Genomic DNA, 21,262 nt, shown 5'->3' with positions numbered 1-21,262 from the left:
TGTATACCGAGAGTATGGAGAAATACCAACCTCTTTAACAAACACAACTTCACTATCCCTTGCAGGCCTGACAAATGTTGGTTGGTCGCGGTTAACATCTTTTACTTTGATTTCCAGTTGTTTCTCAGAGAACTGAGTTGGGGTTCCAAGATCTGACGCTCGCACTGTGACGTAGAACTCTCCAACCATGTCCAGTATACTCTCACGGAGTGTCATCACTCCTTCATTTTGTCCTGTGGCTGTATTTGTTACCGTATTCATAGCAAACCACTCAAATCCACCTGAAAATAGCATGTATTTTGTTATATATTAAAGGTAGGTTTCGCCCAACAAAATAAACATTTTTTTGTGAAATGCGATAAGCGGAAGAAAAGATGAAAAAAACATATTAAAATATCTCAATTTAATTTCTTTATGTGTTTGAGATTGAACAAATGTGTCTTGAATACAACATTGAAGGAAATCCTTGATTTATTACGGTGTCCGCCAGACAAAATAATATGCAAATGAAGCTGCGATGGATTGCGTTGTCGAAGTTTGGCGCATGCGCATTGTCACGCACTAAAAGTAAACAAAATGGCTGAACGAAAGTGTGAAAGATGAAAAAAAATATATCTGAATCGGCAACAAAGTGGAGGAAATTATAATGGATTCGGTAGCACCCTAGGATATCTATAGGGATTTAAATTCAGAGATGGCATGTAGCAATAGAAGAAACAGAAGCCGCATCTCAAGCGGAACTTGCCGGGATCTGTTGGGACTCGTGTAACGGCATTGCACGTGGTGAGTTAAATTTCAACACATATGCCAGCGCACAAACAGCCGCAGACTAACTACATGTATATTTGGTGTACAAAGTTAGCGAGCGTATGTAAGTAAGATGAAGTGTTTTAGATTATATGATATGTATAAACAGTCCCTCGCACTTCGATTTGTTGTTGTTGTTTTTTTTAACTAAACATGCCGTGGCAAGACTGTCACTTCTATCTGACATTTTGTTGCACGCTTCCGTTTGTTGCTGCGGCCTCGTTTTGGAAAAAATACGTCATGTTCTATGTAAAGCTTGACTTCGCTCTATTTTTAGAGAAGTATTTTCCTGGTCAAGCTAGGCAACTGACCACCCATATTGTTCGCTGTATGCATTGAAAATGATCTGAAGATTATATCTATGTATAGGATAAATTTCAATTTCGTAGTCTTTATATTTCATTGGGCGAAACCTACCTTTAACTCGTATATATTATCAGAGTGTTTTTGGAATGTTTGACTTGGAATGGTTTCAATAGCCTACCCACCTATATGTGATGGAGCCTTGATGCTGTAAGTAAAACATACTTAGTCTGTGTGCCATAAGAGGTTTGATGATCAAGTTGTGAGGAATATTTCTAGTCAATTATACGAATGTATTCTTTGTCTTCCCTAAGATGTTCAACTGATGTTTATATCATAATGTCGCTGAATCCTATTTATTATCACTGCTAGAATAATAAACTTTCTGGTTCCACCAGTAGAACTTACCAGTTGTGTTGCTATCCCCGGTCAGACTGAAGGTTACAGTGCCATTCACGCCAAGGTCAGGATCCTGCGCCTGGATACGACATACTTCTGTACCGATGTTCTCGTCTTCCTTTAGAGATTTTAGGATACCCTGGGTGCTAGTGATATCTGGTTTGTTGTCATTGATGTCCAGCAGATCAATCTGTATGATGCCAGTGGAGCTGGACAACTGGTTATCTGGGTCAAGGCTGTTGGTAGCGGTCACTTCTATATTATAACCTGTTAGCCTCTGTTCTCTGTCCAGGCCAGCCTCCACCGATATCTCACCCTAAAATGGACCAACGGGTCAAGAAGCTTTATAACCATTCCGTATATTAACATTAGGTGATATGTTATGAAGATAAAAAAATTATAAGCTTTCAAAATATACGACGAAGGTAAATATGGCTTACCGTTGTATCATTGATACTGAAGTTATGATCGTCTGGTGAAACCTTCATTTCGTAGAAGACTTTGGCGAAAATTCCTGTATCACCATCATAAGCATTAATTTTGGCAATGATTGTCCCATTGCTAGCATCCTCTGGTACACGTAGTACATTGACATGTGGTAGAAAGACTGGAGCATTGTCGTTGATATCAATCACAGTCACAGTGACAGTAGCTGTGGATGACATTGGTGAAGGAGAGCCATTGTCAATGGCAACAACCTTAAACTCCAGTGTGTCAGCTGTCTCTCGGTCAAGCTTCTTTTTCAACAAAATCTGTCCTGTATAACAAAGATGGTAACTTGGTTCGATTGCAAATTACATCAATGAACACATGATGTATCAAGTAAATAAGTAACTTTTTTTTATAATTCATCATTCTGTTACCAAAATGGTTACTTCTAGTTAGCAATATGAATAACCCAGATGGTTTCAATTAATCAATAAAATTCTGACTTTTGACAACTATTTTCCTAAATTTTTAATATAAGCCGAACAAATATGAGTGCTGAGAAGGGCTCCTTTGATCTGAACAAATAATAATGAAAGTACAATTTCAATCCCAATCTGAAACTTACCTGCACTTGAATCCGATATTTTAAAGGAGCCAGTTATGTCTTCTCCAATGACGTATCGCAGTTGTTGATTCTTATCGGCATCAGTAGCGATCACCATGGTTACAAAGTCATTGACGTCCCTCCCTTCTGATATATTCACCTTGTACACGTCACTTGGAACAAACTTGGGAGCATTGTCATTGACATCAATAAGGTCAATGGTCAGTATAGCTGTTAAATTAAGAACGCCTCATTATAATTTGAATGGATATCCTGTAGTTAAAGCTAGAGCTAAAGGTAATGGCCTTCATTAAGTAACTGTTTAAGTAACTATTTACCATTTCAGACGGAGAAACAAAACATATCGGCAATGATTTATTTATTCATACGTTCACTAAAACATATCTTTATAATGAGCAGTAAGCTGATACATTATTTACTTCATTTTGGAGTCTGTGATCTTAGAATTTTAAGATGATCAAGACAATACTCCAGAATATAAAAATTAAGAAACCAACCAGGTATATTTCAATAACATTGAGGTTTAATTGGCATAATCTGTTGTTTTATATTTCAGAATAATACTCTATACCTGTAGCATTTTGTACAGAAGGATGCCACGCATTGAGATCTTCAGCAAGAATTTCTATCACGACCCTCTCGGCTACTTCTCGATCGAGGGTCGACTTTACCACCACATCGCCTGTATCAGGTAGGACCGTAAAGTAATTCTGAAATTAAATCATAATTCAATAATTCGAATACTCAGGTATTATCATCTTAAGAAGAAAAGTTATTAGAGACCTGTAGCAATTTAAATGTTAATATTTTTGAAAGATGTACCCCAGTAATGTACGTGCCTCCATATGAACATATGAATCTAGAAATGGGTAGGGTATACCACCAAACATGAATCTAGAATGGGATAGGGCATACCAAAGGTAATTCTCATACATTAATCTACAGTGGGATAGGGTATACCAAAGGTCATTCTCATACATTAATCTACAGTGGGATAGGGTATACCAAAGGTCATTCTCATACATGAATCTAGAATGGGATAGGGTATACCAAAAGGTCATCCTCATACATGAATCTAGAATGGGATAGGGTATACCAAAAAGTCATCCTCATACATGAATCTACAGTAGGATAGGTATACCAAAGGTCATTCTCATACATGAATCTACAGTGGGATAAGGTATATCATTTCATACAAAGGTCATTACCAAAGGTCATTCTCACAATTCTACAGTGGGATAGTTACCAAAGGTCATTCTTACATGTCTACAGTGGATAAGTATACCAAAGGTCATTCTACAAAATAATGGTAGGTAGGTATACCAAAGGTCATTCTACATAATCTACAGTGGATTATACAAGTGAATGGATAGGGTATACCAAAGGTCATTCTCATACATAATCTAATGGATAGGGTATACAAAGGTCATTCTCATACATAAATCTACAGTGGATAGGTATACCAAAGGTCATTCTCAACATGAATCTAATGGATAGGTATACAAAGGTTATCATACATAATTACAGTGGATGTTAAGGTCATTCTCATACAATAATCTACAGTGGGATAAGGTATACCAAAGTCATTCTCATACATAATCTACAGTGGGATAAGGTATACCAAAGGTCATTCTCATACATAATCTACAGTGGGATAAGGTATACCAAAGGTCATTCTCATACATAATCTACAGTGGGATAAGGTATACCAAAGGTCATTCTCATACATGAATCTACAGTGGGATAGGTATACCAAAGGTCATTCTCATACCTACAGTAGGATAGGGTATACAAAGTCATCTCATACATAATCTACAGTAGGATAGGGTATACCAAAGGTCATCTCATACAAATTACAGTGGATAAGGTATACCAAAGGTCATTCTCTACATAATCTACAGTGGATAAGGTATACAAAGGTCATTCTCATACATAATCTACAGTGGTGATACAAAGGTCATCCATACATTATTACATGGATAGGTATACAAAGGTCATTCTCATACATTAATCTACAGTAGGATAGGGTATACCAAAGGTTATTCTCATACAATAATCTACAGTGGGATAGGGTATATCAAAGGTCATTCTCATACATTAATCTACAGTGGGATAAGGTATACCAAAGGTCATTCTCATACAATAATCTACAGTGGGATAGGGTATATCAAAGGTCATTCTCACCAAGGTCATTCTCATACATTAATCTACAGTGGGATAGGGTATACCAAAGGTCATTCTCATACATTAATCTACAGTGGGATAGGGTATACCAAAGGTCATTCTCATACATTAATCTACAGTGGGATAGGGTATACCAAAGGTCATTCTCATACATTAATCTACAGTAGGATAGGGTATACCAAAGGTTATTCTCATACAATAATCTACAGTGGGATAGGGTATACCAAAGGTCATTCTCATACATTAATCTACAGTGGGATAGGGTATACCAAAGGTCATTCTCATACATTAATCTACAGTGGGATAGGGTATACCAAAGGTCATTCTCATACATTAATCTACAGTGGGATAGGTATACAAAGGTCATTCCATAATAACTCAGTGAGTATACAAAGTCATTCTCATACATAATCTACAGTGGATAGGTATACAAAGGTCATTCTCATACATTATCACAGTGGAAGGTATCCAAAGGTCATTCTCATACAATAATCTACAGTAGGATAAGGTATACCAAAGTCATTCTCATACATAATTACAGTGGGATAGGGTATATCAAAGGGTCATTCTCATACATTAATCTACAGTGGGATAAGGTATACCAAAGGTCATTCTCATACATTAATCTACAGTGGGATAGGTATACAAAGGTCATTCTCATACAATAATCTACAGTGGATAGGTATATCAAAGGTCATTCTCATACATAATCTACAGTGGATAGGTATACCAAAGGTCATTCTCATACATAATCTACAGTGGGATAGGGTATACCAAAGGTCATTCTCATACATTAATCTACAGTATAGGGTAATCAAGGTAGTGGGATAGGGTATACCAAAAGGTCATTCTCATACATTAATCTACAGTGGGATAGGGTATACCAAAAGGTCATCCTCATACATGAATCTAGAATGGGATAGGGTATACCAAAAGGTCATCCTCATACATGAATCTAGAATGGGATAGGGTATACCAAAAGGTCATCCTCATACATGAATAGAAGGTAGGGTATACCAAAAGTCATCCTCATACAAGAATCTAGAATGGGATAGGGTATACCAAAAGGTCATCCTCATACATTAATCTAGAATGGGATTGGGTATACCAAAAGGTCATCCTCATACAAGAATCTAGAATGGGATGAGGTATACCAAAAATCATCCTGATATGTGAATCTAGAATGAATGGGGTATACCAAAAGGTCATCCTCATACATGAATCTAGAATGGGATGAGGTATACCAAAAGGTCATCCTCATACATGAATCTAGAATGGGATAGGGTATACCAAAAGGTCATCCTCATACATAAATCTAGAATGGGATGGGGTTTACCAAAAGGTCATCCTGATGCCAATAACGGGAAGTATTAGCACACAAAGGTTCAATAACATCGATAGAAAATAAAACATGTAAAGGGTATACTCGGTATTTGTATACAAAGTGATCTGATTTGTGAAGTTTTTTAGAGGTATGTATTTTAGTTTTTGATAATTACTGCCGTAAGAATGAATAACATTATAAGTTCTTACTTGGATGTTGTGTGCTAGAATATCCACCGTTTGACTGTTTTCGTCGACAGCCCGAACAGAACCAGGAATCACGCTGTACCGTAAGTGATGATTAACATCAGCATCAGTGGCAGGGTAACGAGTGACAAGTTCGTCTGGACGAGCATCTTCGTGGACACTTACAGATTTTGTCAATGGATAAAATACGGGCAGTTCATCATTAACATCAATAATGGTGACCTTGACCTCACATTTTTGCACCAGGGATTTGATTCCTCTGTCTGTAGCAGAGATAATTAATGTATAGTTAGCCAAGGTCTCGCGGTCAAGTTTAGCTCCTTTTTCCACTGTAATGTTACCAGTTTGAAAGTCGATCCGAAACTTGTCCTGTGCGCCACTGTCTATACGATACAAGAACTGGTGGTTGAGATCAGTGCCATCAGCGTCTGTGGCATGTACCTGTATCACCATAGTACCCTCAGTCGCATTCTCCATCACATCAGCTGTGTAAATGTTCTGGGCAAAGATTGGTGCATTGTCGTTCTCATCCTGTGCATGAAGGAAATGTGGTATGAGCTTTTTTAACCCCAGATTTGCTATCATCATTCAATAATCATTAGTATCTGCTCTTTTGACACTGACACCAAATATTGCTATTTTTTTCATTTATTATCTTATTTCCGATGTACTGCTAACTTTAAGTCACAAGTAATTTATTTGATTGTTTCAGTATTATATTTGAATCCACATATCGCAACACAACCTACCTCAACTTCTATTGTTACAGGGATTGTTCGCTGTTTCTGTGGTTCTCCCAAGTCGTAGGCTTCTACTCTGAGAAGCACCTTGCCGTTTAATGCTGGGTCAAGTTTTTCGTAGTCCAGCGGAGAAGTGACCACTATCTCCCCAGTTGTACTGTTGATGGTAAAGTTACGATCCAGTCCAGCTGGAATGTCTGCTATCCTATACCTTATCTCACTGTTGTTGGTGCCTTGTTGGTCATCGTCATATGCCTAGGGGATAACAACCAGTGATTGATGGAATGAATTACATTTTCCAACAAAAAGTATTGGAAATAACAGATCAGAAACAGTGAATGAAGAATTTGACATTGGATTTTTTTTTTATTATTTTAACTATTATACTGAATTTGTTAATGTTGTGATTGTTAGAGGTAAAATATCATTAACAAAATAATTAATGACAATGAAATAACTTTAAGTTAAACTTATAAATATTATTAAAAAAAACACGGCAATTCAATTAAGAGCGGTTCGTTATTTGTGCAACATCTACGTTTTTCTCAAAAGCGAAGTAAAAACGAAAATCAATATCCTGATAGTAATTTATCATGCAGCCGGAAGTGTCTGTATCATTACGTTACACAGATGTCAGGTCTCACGACATGTAATGGATTCAGTTCTTGATCAACAGCAGAGCCGAAGACAGTCTTGTTGGCACCGAACGTCAAAACCATTTTGAGAAATTGAAAATAATATTTGCTTAAATGTCGAAATTGCATGTGAATAATTGTGGACAAATGGACTAACAAGTACTTAATGTCTGTGTAAATTATCACTATGTCACACACACCTCCACAAAAAGAGGCCCGCGTATGAAGTGAAGACTATTCTCCTTGACGCTGCTGAAATACTCGTCACGGCGGAATGTGGGAATCATGTCGTTGCGGTCTGTAATATTTATACGTAGTTCAGCTGTAGATCTGAATCCTCCTCCATCTTTGGCCTCGACTGTAAGGTAGTATTCCTCGACCGTTTCACGATCCAGGAGGCCATCTACCGTCACGACACCAGTCCTCTCATTGATGTCAAATCTGAAAACAAGTTTGATTAGATGTTTTAAAGGTCCATTTAAAATTTGACAAAGTGTAATCACATTTTCTTATCTTAACATTGTATGCAGTAACTATTGATCTGACTATTTGTTTTTAAAACATACTTCATATATATCGTTTCCCAAAGATATTTGTACATGCTGCCCCTATTGCATGATCATGAAAGGCGACTAAATTAAGGATCTTATTCTTTCTCTCCTTCCTAACTAATTTTCTAACGTCTCCCTTGACACCGCCTCGCTTTTGGCCTTTAGTTGAGCCCTCGTCCCTGTGAGGTATACTGAGGTAGGTTCTTGGTTCTGTCCTCTGTCTACATAAGTGATAGTTTCGGCTCATGCTAAGCGCTCAACATACAGGGAGTAGGACAACTGGTTCGACCATTGTCAGTATAATGTGACCTGGCGGGGTGTGTTGCTGAGTGTCTTTAGCAGCATGCTTCATTGATATAGCACTATAAAAGGGGCAACAGTTCCACAATACAAGAAGACACAACAGGAATATACCGCAGTCTCCTCAAACACGCACCACGCACTTCATACACGCTACGCAACGCATCCATGTAGCCATCCTTGCATGACCCTGGTTGTTAATAGGACGTTAATTAATCAAACAAACAAACAAGCTCAAGATAAGAAAAAGATGACACTCTTTTATTCTTAAAAGGCTTTTTTCAATGAAAAGAAACATTTTTTCACTGGCAAATTAATACTGTAATTTATCCATTACAAAATGGTTAAACAAAGAAAACAATAACAGCTGTACTTCAACTCAACTTGCTCATAGATAAATTTTTAATGTAATTTAACTCTGTGTAGTTGTTTGATAGCTTTATGAAATACATGTAAATACTAAATATTTATACGGGCGCACCTAAACGACATCACAGAATGAAAGAAATACATATTGATAACTCAAATAATTAATAAGAAAATATAAAGAATTACATTGCATCACCTATCTGGCCTGAGATACTGATCAAAATATCTTGATGGGAAATTTGAAATGATCGAAACTCGAACAACGTAAATCATCATAAATAATTGTACTGCAATTATACAAAAGATTGTTCAAAATCTAGTGATACAAGAGATTTTGAAAGGTCATCATTTTGTTTAATACATATATTTGTAATTAAGCTGGACACTTACGATAAGAACAGTAACTCCTAACTGAGTCATGTAATAGTTAAGGAACTGGCGCCAAGATCATGATACAGTACTTAGTCTAAACACTTTCCAGCGATGACGTTATAAACACATCATTTTTGATTGGCTAAACAATAATTTTAGTTTCAGACAGTTTCATATTCCTGGGGCCAGGTGTATTTAGAAGATGATTTTTTTTAACATTTACAAAGCCAAAGATAGCCATTAATACCTAAAATATTTTATCATCTACACATGTAAAACCATGAAGTACTCACCTGCCATTACCACCCCGCAGAGAGTAGGTGACATTTCCAGCAATGCCAGAATCTAGGTCGGTAGCCTAAAAATAGTTAGAAAATAAACTCATCAATCAAGTCATAAAAAATTGTTCTTGTAATTCCAGGTCTGTTCACACTTTTACTTTATAATTGCTTTTAGCCTTAACCCGTTTGGTAAAGCGTGCCATATTTAAATACTGTAAGCTTTGATGGGATATTCAGACTTCAGAATTAATACAACACTCACTTTGAAATTAGCCATGCGGAACTCTTAAAAGAAACTGGAAAGTTGCAATTACCAATTAAATACGATCGATGGTCATTTAAAATGAGCCTGTGTATAACATGAGTATTCCTATCATCTTTTATCTCTCTAAATCATTGTTAGGTCTCAGTTGGTATCAGTAACCCTTATAAAGAGCGTTAGAATTGTACCTGCTGTCCCTATTGCATGGTCGTAAAAGGCGACTAAATTTGGGATTTTATCTTTTCTCTTCACCCTAACTCACTTTATTCATTAACGTCTCCCTTGACACCGTTTTGTTGAACCCTCGCCCCAGTAAGCTAGACTCCGAGTTCTGTCCCCTAGCAAAAACACACCCAAGTCTATAAAAGTGGTACTTGCTGCTCCTGCTTAACGCTCAGCACTAATGGAGTGGGACGACTGGTTCGCCCGTTGTCAGTATAATGTGTAGTAAATTGATAAACCAAACCAAAACCCTAAAATCTCTCTGCCTACGTTTTGTACCTGCAAATGACTTAATTTGGTACACTTGTATTTCTTCGCAATTGTTTTATTCTAATCATACACCCTTAAGTTCCCGAGTAATGATTTTGAGACAATTACCGTTATTTTCATGACTGTGAATCCGAGTTGAATATTTTCCATGACACTGGCTGAATACACGGCCTGATCAAACACGGGTGGATTATCATTCATGTCCATAATGTGCACGGTGATGTCAGCTGTGCTGCTTCTCTTCTCCACTGTGTCCACCTCCTTGGCAACAATCTGCACAGGAAATGTCAAAGGTCTTATATGTTCTCATTATTATAATTTGATTAAATAATAAATAGGAGCACATAACTATTACTTAAAAGTTCAAAGAAGGATGGAAGTGCTGTATGATGTAGATCAAAGTATATATAAATGTGAATCATCCATTTGCAAACTGCTTTTGTATTCATTGTAATGCTTTCACTGCAGTCAAATGCAAAATCACCTATTCTAAGCTATTCAAGCTCAGTAAGAGGTCCTTTATAAAATACATAAAGGACATATCAGACACTTACAGATCTCACAACAACTAAGTTACCTGGAATTCAACTGTCTTCATCTTCTCGTAGTCAAGGTTACTACTATTGTTGACCCTTATTAGTATGGTAGATTCAGAAAACACTTCATTAGGAAGTGGTGCAAAATCGTAGTAGGGCTGGCCATCCTTTTGTAGAGAGAGAACAAAATAGCTGTTCTTCCCCTGCAGAGCAATTAGATGTGATGATAAACAATGCTTCATACAATAGATACACATAGCATCATAGGCAATATAGACAAAGCAAGATTCAAAGGAAATGGATGCAACTATCATATTTATTTCCACAATCAAGGCCAGTAGTCTTGATTATGCTTTCAAGTCTAGCATGTTTTGTTGATGAGCACAGAAGGTTGTATGATCAAGCTAAATTGGATCTGCTCAAGGAAAATTGTACCAGTTATTGCACAGAAACACATTTTCTATTTATGGTGATACTGCAATTGATGCTTGACGACCTCTGACAGTTGGAAAAGTAGTCTGGATGAAAATTTAATTTGATTTGATTTTATCACTATCCATTTCAGAAGAGAAAAGAGAAAAAGTTTCAACAGAAAAATATCGATGAATGAAAACATTTTTGGTAAGAAGAATTTGAAGTTTTATATTTAGTCAACCTTCTCTCCTCCCTCACTTTTTTGACTCCCTCCGCCTCAATAAAACTGTGGTACTGGTGTGTACATTTCAACTCAATCATGTAAACCCACCTGATCTTTATCACTAACTGACATAAACTTGGTTGACCCTACAAAGGTAACTGGAACACCATCCTGCATGTTTTCAGAGATGGTGGCATTGTACGACGTATCGGTGAATGTCGGAGGGTTGTCATTCACATCCTTCACAGTGATTGTGACAAGTGTTGTGGCGTTGATTTTACCGATGTTGAAATCACCGGGTTGTACAATCTCTGTCGCCTAGCAACGAAAGTTATCAAACATATTTAAGAATTCTCAACAACACACTTCAAAAAATTAAAATGATGAGTGATCCCGATTATTTTATACTGAATAGAATGAAATAAAGAATTATTTTTTTGTTTATTTAAAAAAAAAAAAACTCGTGGAATATACTGGAATTCAAAAAGTCTAATGCATTCACAAATTAGTACAACAATAGGTACTGTTATCAAAAAAAACCTATGAACAGAATTGTAGAAAGATAACCATGCATAACACTTATAACCCTAACGAACCTTACAAACATGAAAACCCGCTCCTCCGTATCAAACACTCACCTCTACAGAAAATGCATATACACCTCCTCGCTGCTGAATTATGGGATTATCACGGTCAAGTTCATGTTTAACTGTGATCCATCCTGTTGTACTATTTAAAGCGAAATTCTGATAGTCTCCTGAATAAGAAAAAAAAACTTTCTTAAAATACGGCTGTGTTTATGAAAAAACAAGAGACACATTAGGACTACATTAAAACGATATTAAATAAACCATGGTAAAAGAGGGAGCTTACTGTTTCAACGAAAAGCCAAGGCACCATCCATTGAAGGATAGTTCTCATTTGGAAGACTCATATTTTTATTTAAATCAAAAGGCAAATCCCTCCTATTTTACTTTAATACTGTAGTCCAAGGATATAAAAAGTCACTGTGGCCTTATCAATTTTAAAATAGCAGAGTGTCAATATTTTTTCTATAACTTTTGAAAAAGTAATAACACTAAGAGCATTCTGAACGAAGCTGTAACAAACTTATTATGGAAGAGATAGATGAATGGATGAAGGAAGTAATAGAGAAAAGTTAGGAATTGACGAAGGAAAATGGATGAAAGGCAATTCCAATGCCATCCAATTGATGTTGTCAAAGTGGGTATGAAATATGTTGCAATTATTCAATTTGTCCAAGCTGTTCATTTTCCCGATTTACGACAAAGTTTGGTACAGTCATTTATGCCAGTTGCAATTTTAAGGAAAAGTTGATGATTACAACTGACAGATAATGGATGCAGTATGATGAGCTGCTATGGTACATCTAACACAAATGATACGACAGTTCTGATAGTTCACGACTAACGACTAAACAAGGTATTCAAGATATAGAAGTCAGAACAAAAAGAAAATGAGAACTTAGATAAGCTAAGGCATCAACATGCTCCTACACCACCTGGGTGCCCTGTGTTTTTAGCTAACTTAATGGGCTGCTGTTGAAAAGACAAAATCAATTGGACACCTTTGTTTTTATTGCCAATAGAACTCGTGAGTTACACAATACCTGACAAAGTCAAGCTATCAGCTTAATTTACACGATGTGATGATACTGAAATACCACATATACATGTTGAAATTACTGAATTCTGATAAAGGAAAACTCAAGGTCCAAATGTAAGTCTTAGGGTGACATTTTTTTGATACCTGAAATTGTTGACAACATATATCATATATTAAAGAAATGCATTAGCATAAACGCAGTGAAGACAGAGAAGAGATGGAGATATGAAAGGACACTGCATGAACGAAAGTATAACTGAGGAATACGCAGGTTTATATGTACACTTCTGATCCTGTATCAGACAGGATATGTTAGCTAGAGATCTGGTGCTGACTAAGATGTAACTCACCATCAAGGAAGCTGTATCTGAGGTTGTTTCTGATTCGCTCATCACGATCCCCATCAAGAGCTGTTACTTGTAATACCCGTTCCCCCTGATTACGTAAAACAAACATAAAGCTTCACTAAGATGTAATCTCTAAAGTTTTAAAAGGTCAATCAAAGGTCATGATGATAGGTAGAAGACCCATGCCGTCAAGTTGCATCAAAGGAAAAGTTAAGGAACACATGGGAATATTGGGATATGGGCTACATTCAGTACTAATAAATCTTTTATGTAGCTGCCAGCTGAGACAGAAATGATATTGTTTATAATAACCTACCAATTAACCCCTATTACAATATACTTGTATACTGTCATAGGATAAAAATTTAATCCCGTAACACATCTGATTCACCAAACCTTTACACCAAGAGCAAAATATCAAAGCAAAAATATTGTTTATCTGGAAGAAATTTACATATTTATGTCAGACTGTTTCAAGGTTCACTCTTGACTTTAGCTGATCAAATATTTGCCAAGACATGACCAGACTATCATGTAGAAAATCAGGTTAGCTGTCGTCAGAAGACCTCCAGGTCAGTTACATTTTGTGATGTAGACATAAATTGTCATGTCCAGACAAACTTGAGGACATGTTGGGTCACTTGAGTATTCATCACTAACATCCAGATGAGCTGATTTCTTACCTTTGCTGCATTCTCCATCATGCTCACGCTGTAGGGCAGGTTAAAGAAGGATGGGGGAGTATCTTGGACATCCACAATGGTCACTACAAAGTCTGCATTATCCTTACAAGGTTTTCCTAGACCATCCTTATGAAACACAGAGGACAACAATTTAAATATTCCTCAACCTCTTGTTTCAATTTATCAAGAAATCTTTTGTTAACACAAACGTTATTTCTTTCTTTCTTTAGGATTTTTGTATTTGAAAATTATAAGTGATTCGATCTACAAGGTAATGCACAAAGTAATCAATTCTCAAACAGACCCCTTACAGAATGTGAGAATGTATAGGTAATATCAATATCCCAGGCACTATATCCTAAAAAATAACCTGAGTAAGTGTTACTCTACTGAAAATTAACATTTTTTTTCTTTAAATACCAAGACACTTACTCAAAAAGAGTATTGAAATACTATTACAGAGCTTAATAAAGATATAAACTGGCTATATATATGCCTCTTTAAAACTAAAGGCTATGAAATACTAAAATGTCTTCACATTGATAAAGTAGCAAAGTTTATAACCATGATACTGTTAATGCAGAATACGCCTTTATCCTCTCTTCAGTGCATCTCCTGGAAACTTACATTAGCTAATCCTGTATGTAATGGATATAAGACATTAAAAAAGAAAAAATTGTGTAAAACTTACGACAGCAGTGATGACGAATTCGTAAAAGTTGTGTTTTTCGTAGTCTAGAGGACTATTCACGATGATCTCGCCGTTGTTTGGATCTATCCGAAATGCGTTTTTATATTCACTGTCGGCTGCCTGTGACAAAAAACCCAAGAAACTAATGTGAGGAAGGAGGATATTGGTGATAAAGTTTGAATTAAAAACACCATTAGTTAGCCACGACATTAACGTCAAGGTCACATTCATTACGGAGATATAAATCCTTCCATTTTTGTGTTAATGCTTTGTTACAGCTTCATTTGGTGCCGCCATATAAAACATCCTGACAATGATCAACGGGATCAGACAACATCGGGCTTCATAATCTCTGGCTTACATTCAACATTGACTTTAAGGTCTCGCCATTAGCTTCTCTTCGTATCAAATCATAAAGCTTAATCTATTGATAAAGAAAAAACTAAAAAGATAAAGTTGAAATATATAGCGGATTTTATTGAATTGTATGGACTTGGAATGTGGCTAAATAAAAAGATCAGAGTCAAATCAATGCTGGATATCCCAATGGTTTATGTTCAACATAAAAATCACAAAATTGCATGCACTAACAAAACATTGATTCATCGTATGTATCATGAATTTTAAATAAGAAACTGATAAAAACTTTATAGAAATGAAATCAGATATATAGAAATGAAATCTGATATAAAGAAATGAAATCAGATATATAGAAATGAAATCTGATATAAAGAAATGAAATCAGACATATAGAAATGAAATCAGATATATAGAAATGAAATCTGATATATAGAAATGAAATCAGACATATAGAAATGAAACCAGACATATAGAAATGAAATCAGACATTAGACAGAGACAAAAAGTAACAGAATAGTCAATAGTTAAACACGTTTTTTGGTGGTAAAAGATTAAGATTGGTAAGATCTTATCATTGAAGGAAAATATTTGATTTTGAGAGAATAGTGATATATTGATATATTAAGTGACATTATGCATTTGTTTCCGATAGGTAATTCACCTTTTCTATATTTTAATCTTTGGTGAATGAATTATTCTTTTTGGCTTATTATGTTTATTTATTTCATTTTTTTTTTAATTTTGGAGAAAGATATTTGAACATGGAAATATAGCATACACAGGATATCTCAATACTGACCGAAGAGTTGGGCTACAGTGTGAGCACTCAGCGAGCCTCATGCTAACATATCAGCCTCCAGTTACACTCAGGATGGCATATCCCAGTGTCCATGTTTTAGACACATGCACATTTCTGGTAAGTTTCACAACCAAGGAACTAATTGTTGCCTTTTCAATTTTTGTCTTATATGATGACAAATAAACCAAATAGTAGACTGGAAAGGAGGGCCAATGTTTATCACACCATATAGCCCGAACTTTCATTGAAAATATAAATTAAAATTGCACAAAAGACACACAAGTTATTTAGTACTTTCTTTAGATACTACCCTACACCATGCATTACATAGTAACCAACTCACCTGTGCAACTGGCTGCAAATTAAAGAAGAAAAAAAAAATAGTTTCACAGATTAATTAGGATGCATTCAAAGTTTGATCAAGCCCTAACTGCATCACACTGGTATTTGTTATAATAAAATCCATGCGTATCATGCTACTTAATGCTTAATGCAGTTAGCATTATTCTCTGTTTATCAACAACAGATACAAAACAGTGTAGTGGAATGATATTATTGAAAGTAAATATCTTTTTTTCTGATTATCTTACCTAGTTTTGAAGCTTCTGATTTTAAAATGCACTGTATGAGATTGGTTAGTAAAGCTCTGCACAAACCATTAGTATATTGCTAGGAGTTTGATAGGTGGATTTTCACAATTTTACAGATAAGTTTAGTCTTGGTATCATATGCCTTATATGGTATCTGTTAAAGATGGGTACATACCTGCATAGAATAACTAACAGTGCCTCCTGGTCCGTTGTCTGGATCTGTAGCTGTTACCTTGGAAACAGTGACTCCAATGGTGGCATTCTAAAACACATAAGGCCTTAATTATGTCTTAAGTTGATATTGTGATATTCATGTGTGTCATAACAATATAGTTTATTGGTCATTTTTATAAAATGATTGATGCCAGACTAGAGACTGACACTATGAGCTACTTTGAGGTTTTGACTTTCAAACTGATTTCCAAATTATTATATTATTGAAGTATGTAACAGTATCAATTACTTCTCTCCTATTAAGTCTAGATGTTAGACATTTGGCCAATGAATTGTTTAAACATGTATTTTGTGTATCACTGAGGGGTTAAAAAAATGGCTCAAGCTGACAGTTTTATAGTCCTCTCTTGAAATAACTTCTGTTATCGTAATACGATGCTGAATCTAGTTAGGGTTTGAATCATCATCATTTCTTCTGTCATCATCATTTCCTCTCAAATTAGCACCTTGTTTAATTTTCTTTTTTTAACTTAATGAAAATGTGAATAAAACATGTTCTTCCTTTTAGGAGAATTTGTGTAACTATGATTACAAAAACACCATTGTTAAATGAATTGGTCTTCAGTATCTCAACTCAAGAAACAACTGTATCGAACATTGATGATATATAAAAGCTGAATAAAACAGAAGTAAATTTTCTTTAATGGTGATTGTTTCAAGGCAACAATACTCAATGCCCAAAATATATTTTATTCCGAACACATGCACTCAGTTATCCCGAGCAATGGGTTTGAGCATGTCGCTTCATTTTACACTAAACAAAGAGTTCCTCCCCAAGGGAGTTAATTATACACCATGTCATCTTGCATAGACAGTTTGGTTTTAACCTTATATTCCTAAGGGTTTTTTAACATGTTTGTTCCGTGTAGTTTTTACTACGATTGGTGTAGCCATAGCAGCTTTTTATACAGATATCATGACCAATTTATCATAGCGTTACCCTGTCTAAGCCACTTCATTCAAATCCTACGAGACATTTCACAGTAATCTTGGCCAATTTGCTCCTGTGTATCATTATCAATAATATTTGTCAAATGTTCTGATCCTTATGTATCATTCTGTTTAAATTATCGTGATGTCTGTATAATTTTTGTCTGTAAGCAGCTTTTGATGACAACTATCAGATATAAAAGATTTTGAAAAATTAATCAATGTCAGCATTTTCGTTTTTATGATTCTTTTGGGAATGAATGAGGATGAAATATAGGTCACTTGGTTCTCTTCTCCACAAAAAAGGAGTTGTGAATTACAGTTAACAAATTCAACAAAAAGGAGATGTGAATTAGAGTTAAAACTCCACCAAAAAGGAGTGATGAATTACAGTTAACAAACTGCATCAAAAAGGAGTGGTGAATTACAGTTAAACTCCTCCAAAATGGAGTGGTGAATTACAGTTAACCAACTCCACCAAAAAGGAGTGGTGAATTACAGTTAACAAACTCCACCAAAAAGAAGTGGTGAATTACAGTTAACAAACTCCACCAAAAAGGAGTTGTAAATTACAGTTAACAAACTCCACGAAAAAGTGATTATAGATCATACCTCAGCTACAGATGCTTTGTATCGAAGATTACTGAATTCTGGTACTTCATCATTTACATCTCGGATAAACAATGTCACATACACAGGAATCTGTAAAGTAAAAAAAACATATTTTCATAAATAAATTTTAATATTTCTTCAATTATGAACTCAATTTAAGTCAATCCTCAGTCTTTCAATAACAATTCAAAACTAAAACAAGAGTATACTAAATGTAAAAGGTGAAGGATTTTTTTTCATAATTATTTTGTATAAATGATAAGTAAGATGTCAAGTCATTTGCATTGATCTTCAACACAGGTGTTCATCAAGGCTGTCCTTTAGTATACATGCTATAGGTGAATGATTTTTACAAGCAAGTTGTCTACAAATAATTGAAAGTTGCTAGATCAAAGCACTTACTGAAAAAAAATATATTCAGTGTACACAGAATTTTTTATTCCTCTTGTAAAATACAAATATCTTAAGTAAAATTTCAAACATTATACACATTTGTTTATTTCCAATGTTGAAGGTTTAAATCTATATTATACACATTTGTTTATTTCCAATGTTGAAGGTTTAAATCTATATTATACACATTTGTTTATTTCCAATGTTTGAAGGTTTAAATCTATATTATACACATTTGTTTATTTCCAATGTTGAAGGTTTAAATCTATATTATACACATTTGTTTATTTCCAATGTTGAAGGTTTAAATCTATATTATACACATTTGTTTATTTCCAATGTTGAAGGTTTAAATCTATATTATACACATTTGTTTATTTCCAATGGTGAAGGTTTAAATCTATATTATACACATTTGTTTATTTCCAATGGTGGAGGTTTAAATCTATATTATACACATTTGTTTATTTCCAATATTGAAGGTTTAAATCTATATTATACACATTTGATCAAAAAGAAATGTCCTTGTAACTCTGATGATTATTGAAGCCAATTATCATCAGCTTTTCAAGGATGTATTAAATCTATTTTAGCATTTAGTGTTTCTCATATTGCAGTTAAAAGAGTTATTATTATATCATTAATTTGTACAAACTGACAGAAAAATTCAGACATTAATACAATAACTTTCTTATTTTTATAACTGACAAACAATTTTCAACTGTTGTGAAACTCTTTAAGTGAAATCCATTGAGGCGATGGAGCATGTCAATAAAATAATTGATATTTTGCGTTACAGATATTTAGTATTTAATCTCTGCCTAACCATTGAGACATTTTATCATTTGTGTAATTTACAGGGTATTTTAGATCATATCTTTACCAACAACATGACAACACTGAGTCAACATCTTGGTAATAGAAGACATTGATTTGAAAATTCGCTTTCTCAAATATTGATTTTTTTTAACAGAGGAGTGACTTGTCAATCTAGGAATAGATTCATTAACATTTCTGAGCTGTCTTCATATCCACACATTTCAAATTTCAGCATTGAGTAAAATAAAAAAAAATAAGAACTGAATTTTTTTCCATTAATTATTTTTTGTATGGGCGATGAATTGAGTGCATATTTGAAGCTTTATTCAAAAATATTTACAATCCAAATAAGTTCTCTTCAATGTCCAATATTGAGTACATGCATCTATTAGTTACATATTTTTTTTTCCCGAAGTGCTTGATACATCCTCAAAGACCAGTGATAAAAGTCAATTTAATTTTGTGATTTTTTTTAATTAAAGATAGATATATGTATAAAAAAAAGATAGAAAATAGAGAAAAAAAAAGTATTTCATTGAAAATATTCTCACCAACATTATACCACTGTTTGACAATAATTATTTTCTAATTAGCCATTCATCAGCCCGCCTGTCACATTTCTCACTCAACACCAGTTACTATGTTCACCAATTAATTGACATGAGAACTAAAATTCTAGAGATCACCCCCATACCCGTACAAAACCCTGAGGAGTTTATACCATAAATACGGCTGATAGAAAACCCCATTGTGGATTAATCCAAATTGATTGAGGAGACATTCAATGAAATCACTGAAACATTCATCTCATAACTCAGCATTACGCCTGTTACATATCATAGAAATCAAATAACAAATCATCAATAAGGACGATTTACTGGAAATAGTACTTTAATATATCAGTTACAACCAGAAGACTTCAGGTGACATACACTTCTAAGGTATGTCTAAATGATACAGCAGTATCACTATTGTGTGCTTTGTTTTAGATGTTATTTGGACTAGCTCGGGGACAAAACTCACACCCATCCTGGTTATCCTTTCGTACATAATTTTCTGTTACACAGATTGTTTTTAAGATTTCAAAACATCATCTTTATTTGGACTACGTACAGGTAAGCTTTACCAAATAAAATGGAGAAAACCTTTGTTAAAGAGAGACAGAAACAACAAGAAAAATAGACAGAGAGCAGAAACATTGATAGACATCAGATTTAATCCTACCGCACAAAATAACATCAGAAACATTGATAGACTTCATATTTAATCCTACAGCACAAAATAACATCAGAAACATTGATAGACTTCAGATTTAATCCTACAGCACAAAATAACATCAGAAACATTGATAGACTTTGGATTTAATCCTACAGCACAAAATAACATCAGAAACATTGATAGACTTCAGATTTAATCCTACAGCACAAAATAACATCAGAAACATTGATAGACTTTGGATTTAATCCTACAGCACAAAATAACATCAGAAACATTGATAGACTTTGGATTTAATCCTATGGCACAAAATAACATCAGAAACATTGATAGACTTTGGATTTAATCCTATAGTACAAAATAACATCAGAAACATTGATAGACTTTGGATTTAATCCTACAGCACAAAATAACATCAGAAATATTGATAGATTTGGATTTAATCCTACAGCACAAAATAAAATCAGAAACATGACAGACTTTGGATTTAATCCTACAGCACAAAATAACA

The 21,262-nt window shown here is 34.6% G+C and overlaps 1 protein-coding gene across 11 annotated transcripts in view; it reads right to left on the bottom strand.

Annotated features, from left to right (window-relative positions):
• Nucleotides 1-21,262, bottom strand: part of LOC138322812 (cadherin-23-like) — a 208,952-nt gene that overhangs the window by 21,193 nt on the left and 166,497 nt on the right. For 10 of the 11 annotated variants that reach the window (XM_069266935.1, XM_069266936.1, XM_069266925.1 and 7 more), the window contains 19 exons: nucleotides 18,325-18,414; nucleotides 16,724-16,810; nucleotides 16,302-16,313; nucleotides 14,800-14,919; nucleotides 14,109-14,234; nucleotides 13,429-13,513; nucleotides 12,091-12,209; nucleotides 11,561-11,770; nucleotides 10,857-11,018; nucleotides 10,388-10,552; nucleotides 9,538-9,602; nucleotides 7,853-8,093; nucleotides 7,027-7,272; nucleotides 6,281-6,808; nucleotides 3,135-3,273; nucleotides 2,564-2,773; nucleotides 1,950-2,266; nucleotides 1,519-1,825; nucleotides 31-281 (listed from right to left, as the gene is read on the bottom strand). In XM_069266935.1, coding sequence (XP_069123036.1) covers nucleotides 31-281; nucleotides 1,519-1,825; nucleotides 1,950-2,266; nucleotides 2,564-2,773; nucleotides 3,135-3,273; nucleotides 6,281-6,808; nucleotides 7,027-7,272; nucleotides 7,853-8,093; nucleotides 9,538-9,602; nucleotides 10,388-10,552; nucleotides 10,857-11,018; nucleotides 11,561-11,770; nucleotides 12,091-12,209; nucleotides 13,429-13,513; nucleotides 14,109-14,234; nucleotides 14,800-14,919; nucleotides 16,302-16,313; nucleotides 16,724-16,810; nucleotides 18,325-18,414 — 3,480 coding nt within the window. The remainder of the gene's footprint in view (nucleotides 1-30; nucleotides 282-1,518; nucleotides 1,826-1,949; nucleotides 2,267-2,563; nucleotides 2,774-3,134; nucleotides 3,274-6,280; nucleotides 6,809-7,026; nucleotides 7,273-7,852; nucleotides 8,094-9,537; nucleotides 9,603-10,387; nucleotides 10,553-10,856; nucleotides 11,019-11,560; nucleotides 11,771-12,090; nucleotides 12,210-13,428; nucleotides 13,514-14,108; nucleotides 14,235-14,799; nucleotides 14,920-16,301; nucleotides 16,314-16,723; nucleotides 16,811-18,324; nucleotides 18,415-21,262) is intronic. The other variant, XM_069266930.1, reaches the window with a different exon arrangement.

This window comes from Argopecten irradians, chromosome 5 (genome assembly GCF_041381155.1).
Source record: "Argopecten irradians isolate NY chromosome 5, Ai_NY, whole genome shotgun sequence".
NCBI classification, from domain to species: Eukaryota; Metazoa; Mollusca; class Bivalvia; order Pectinida; family Pectinidae; genus Argopecten; species Argopecten irradians.
This window is presented reverse-complemented; position numbering and strand designations above follow the sequence as displayed.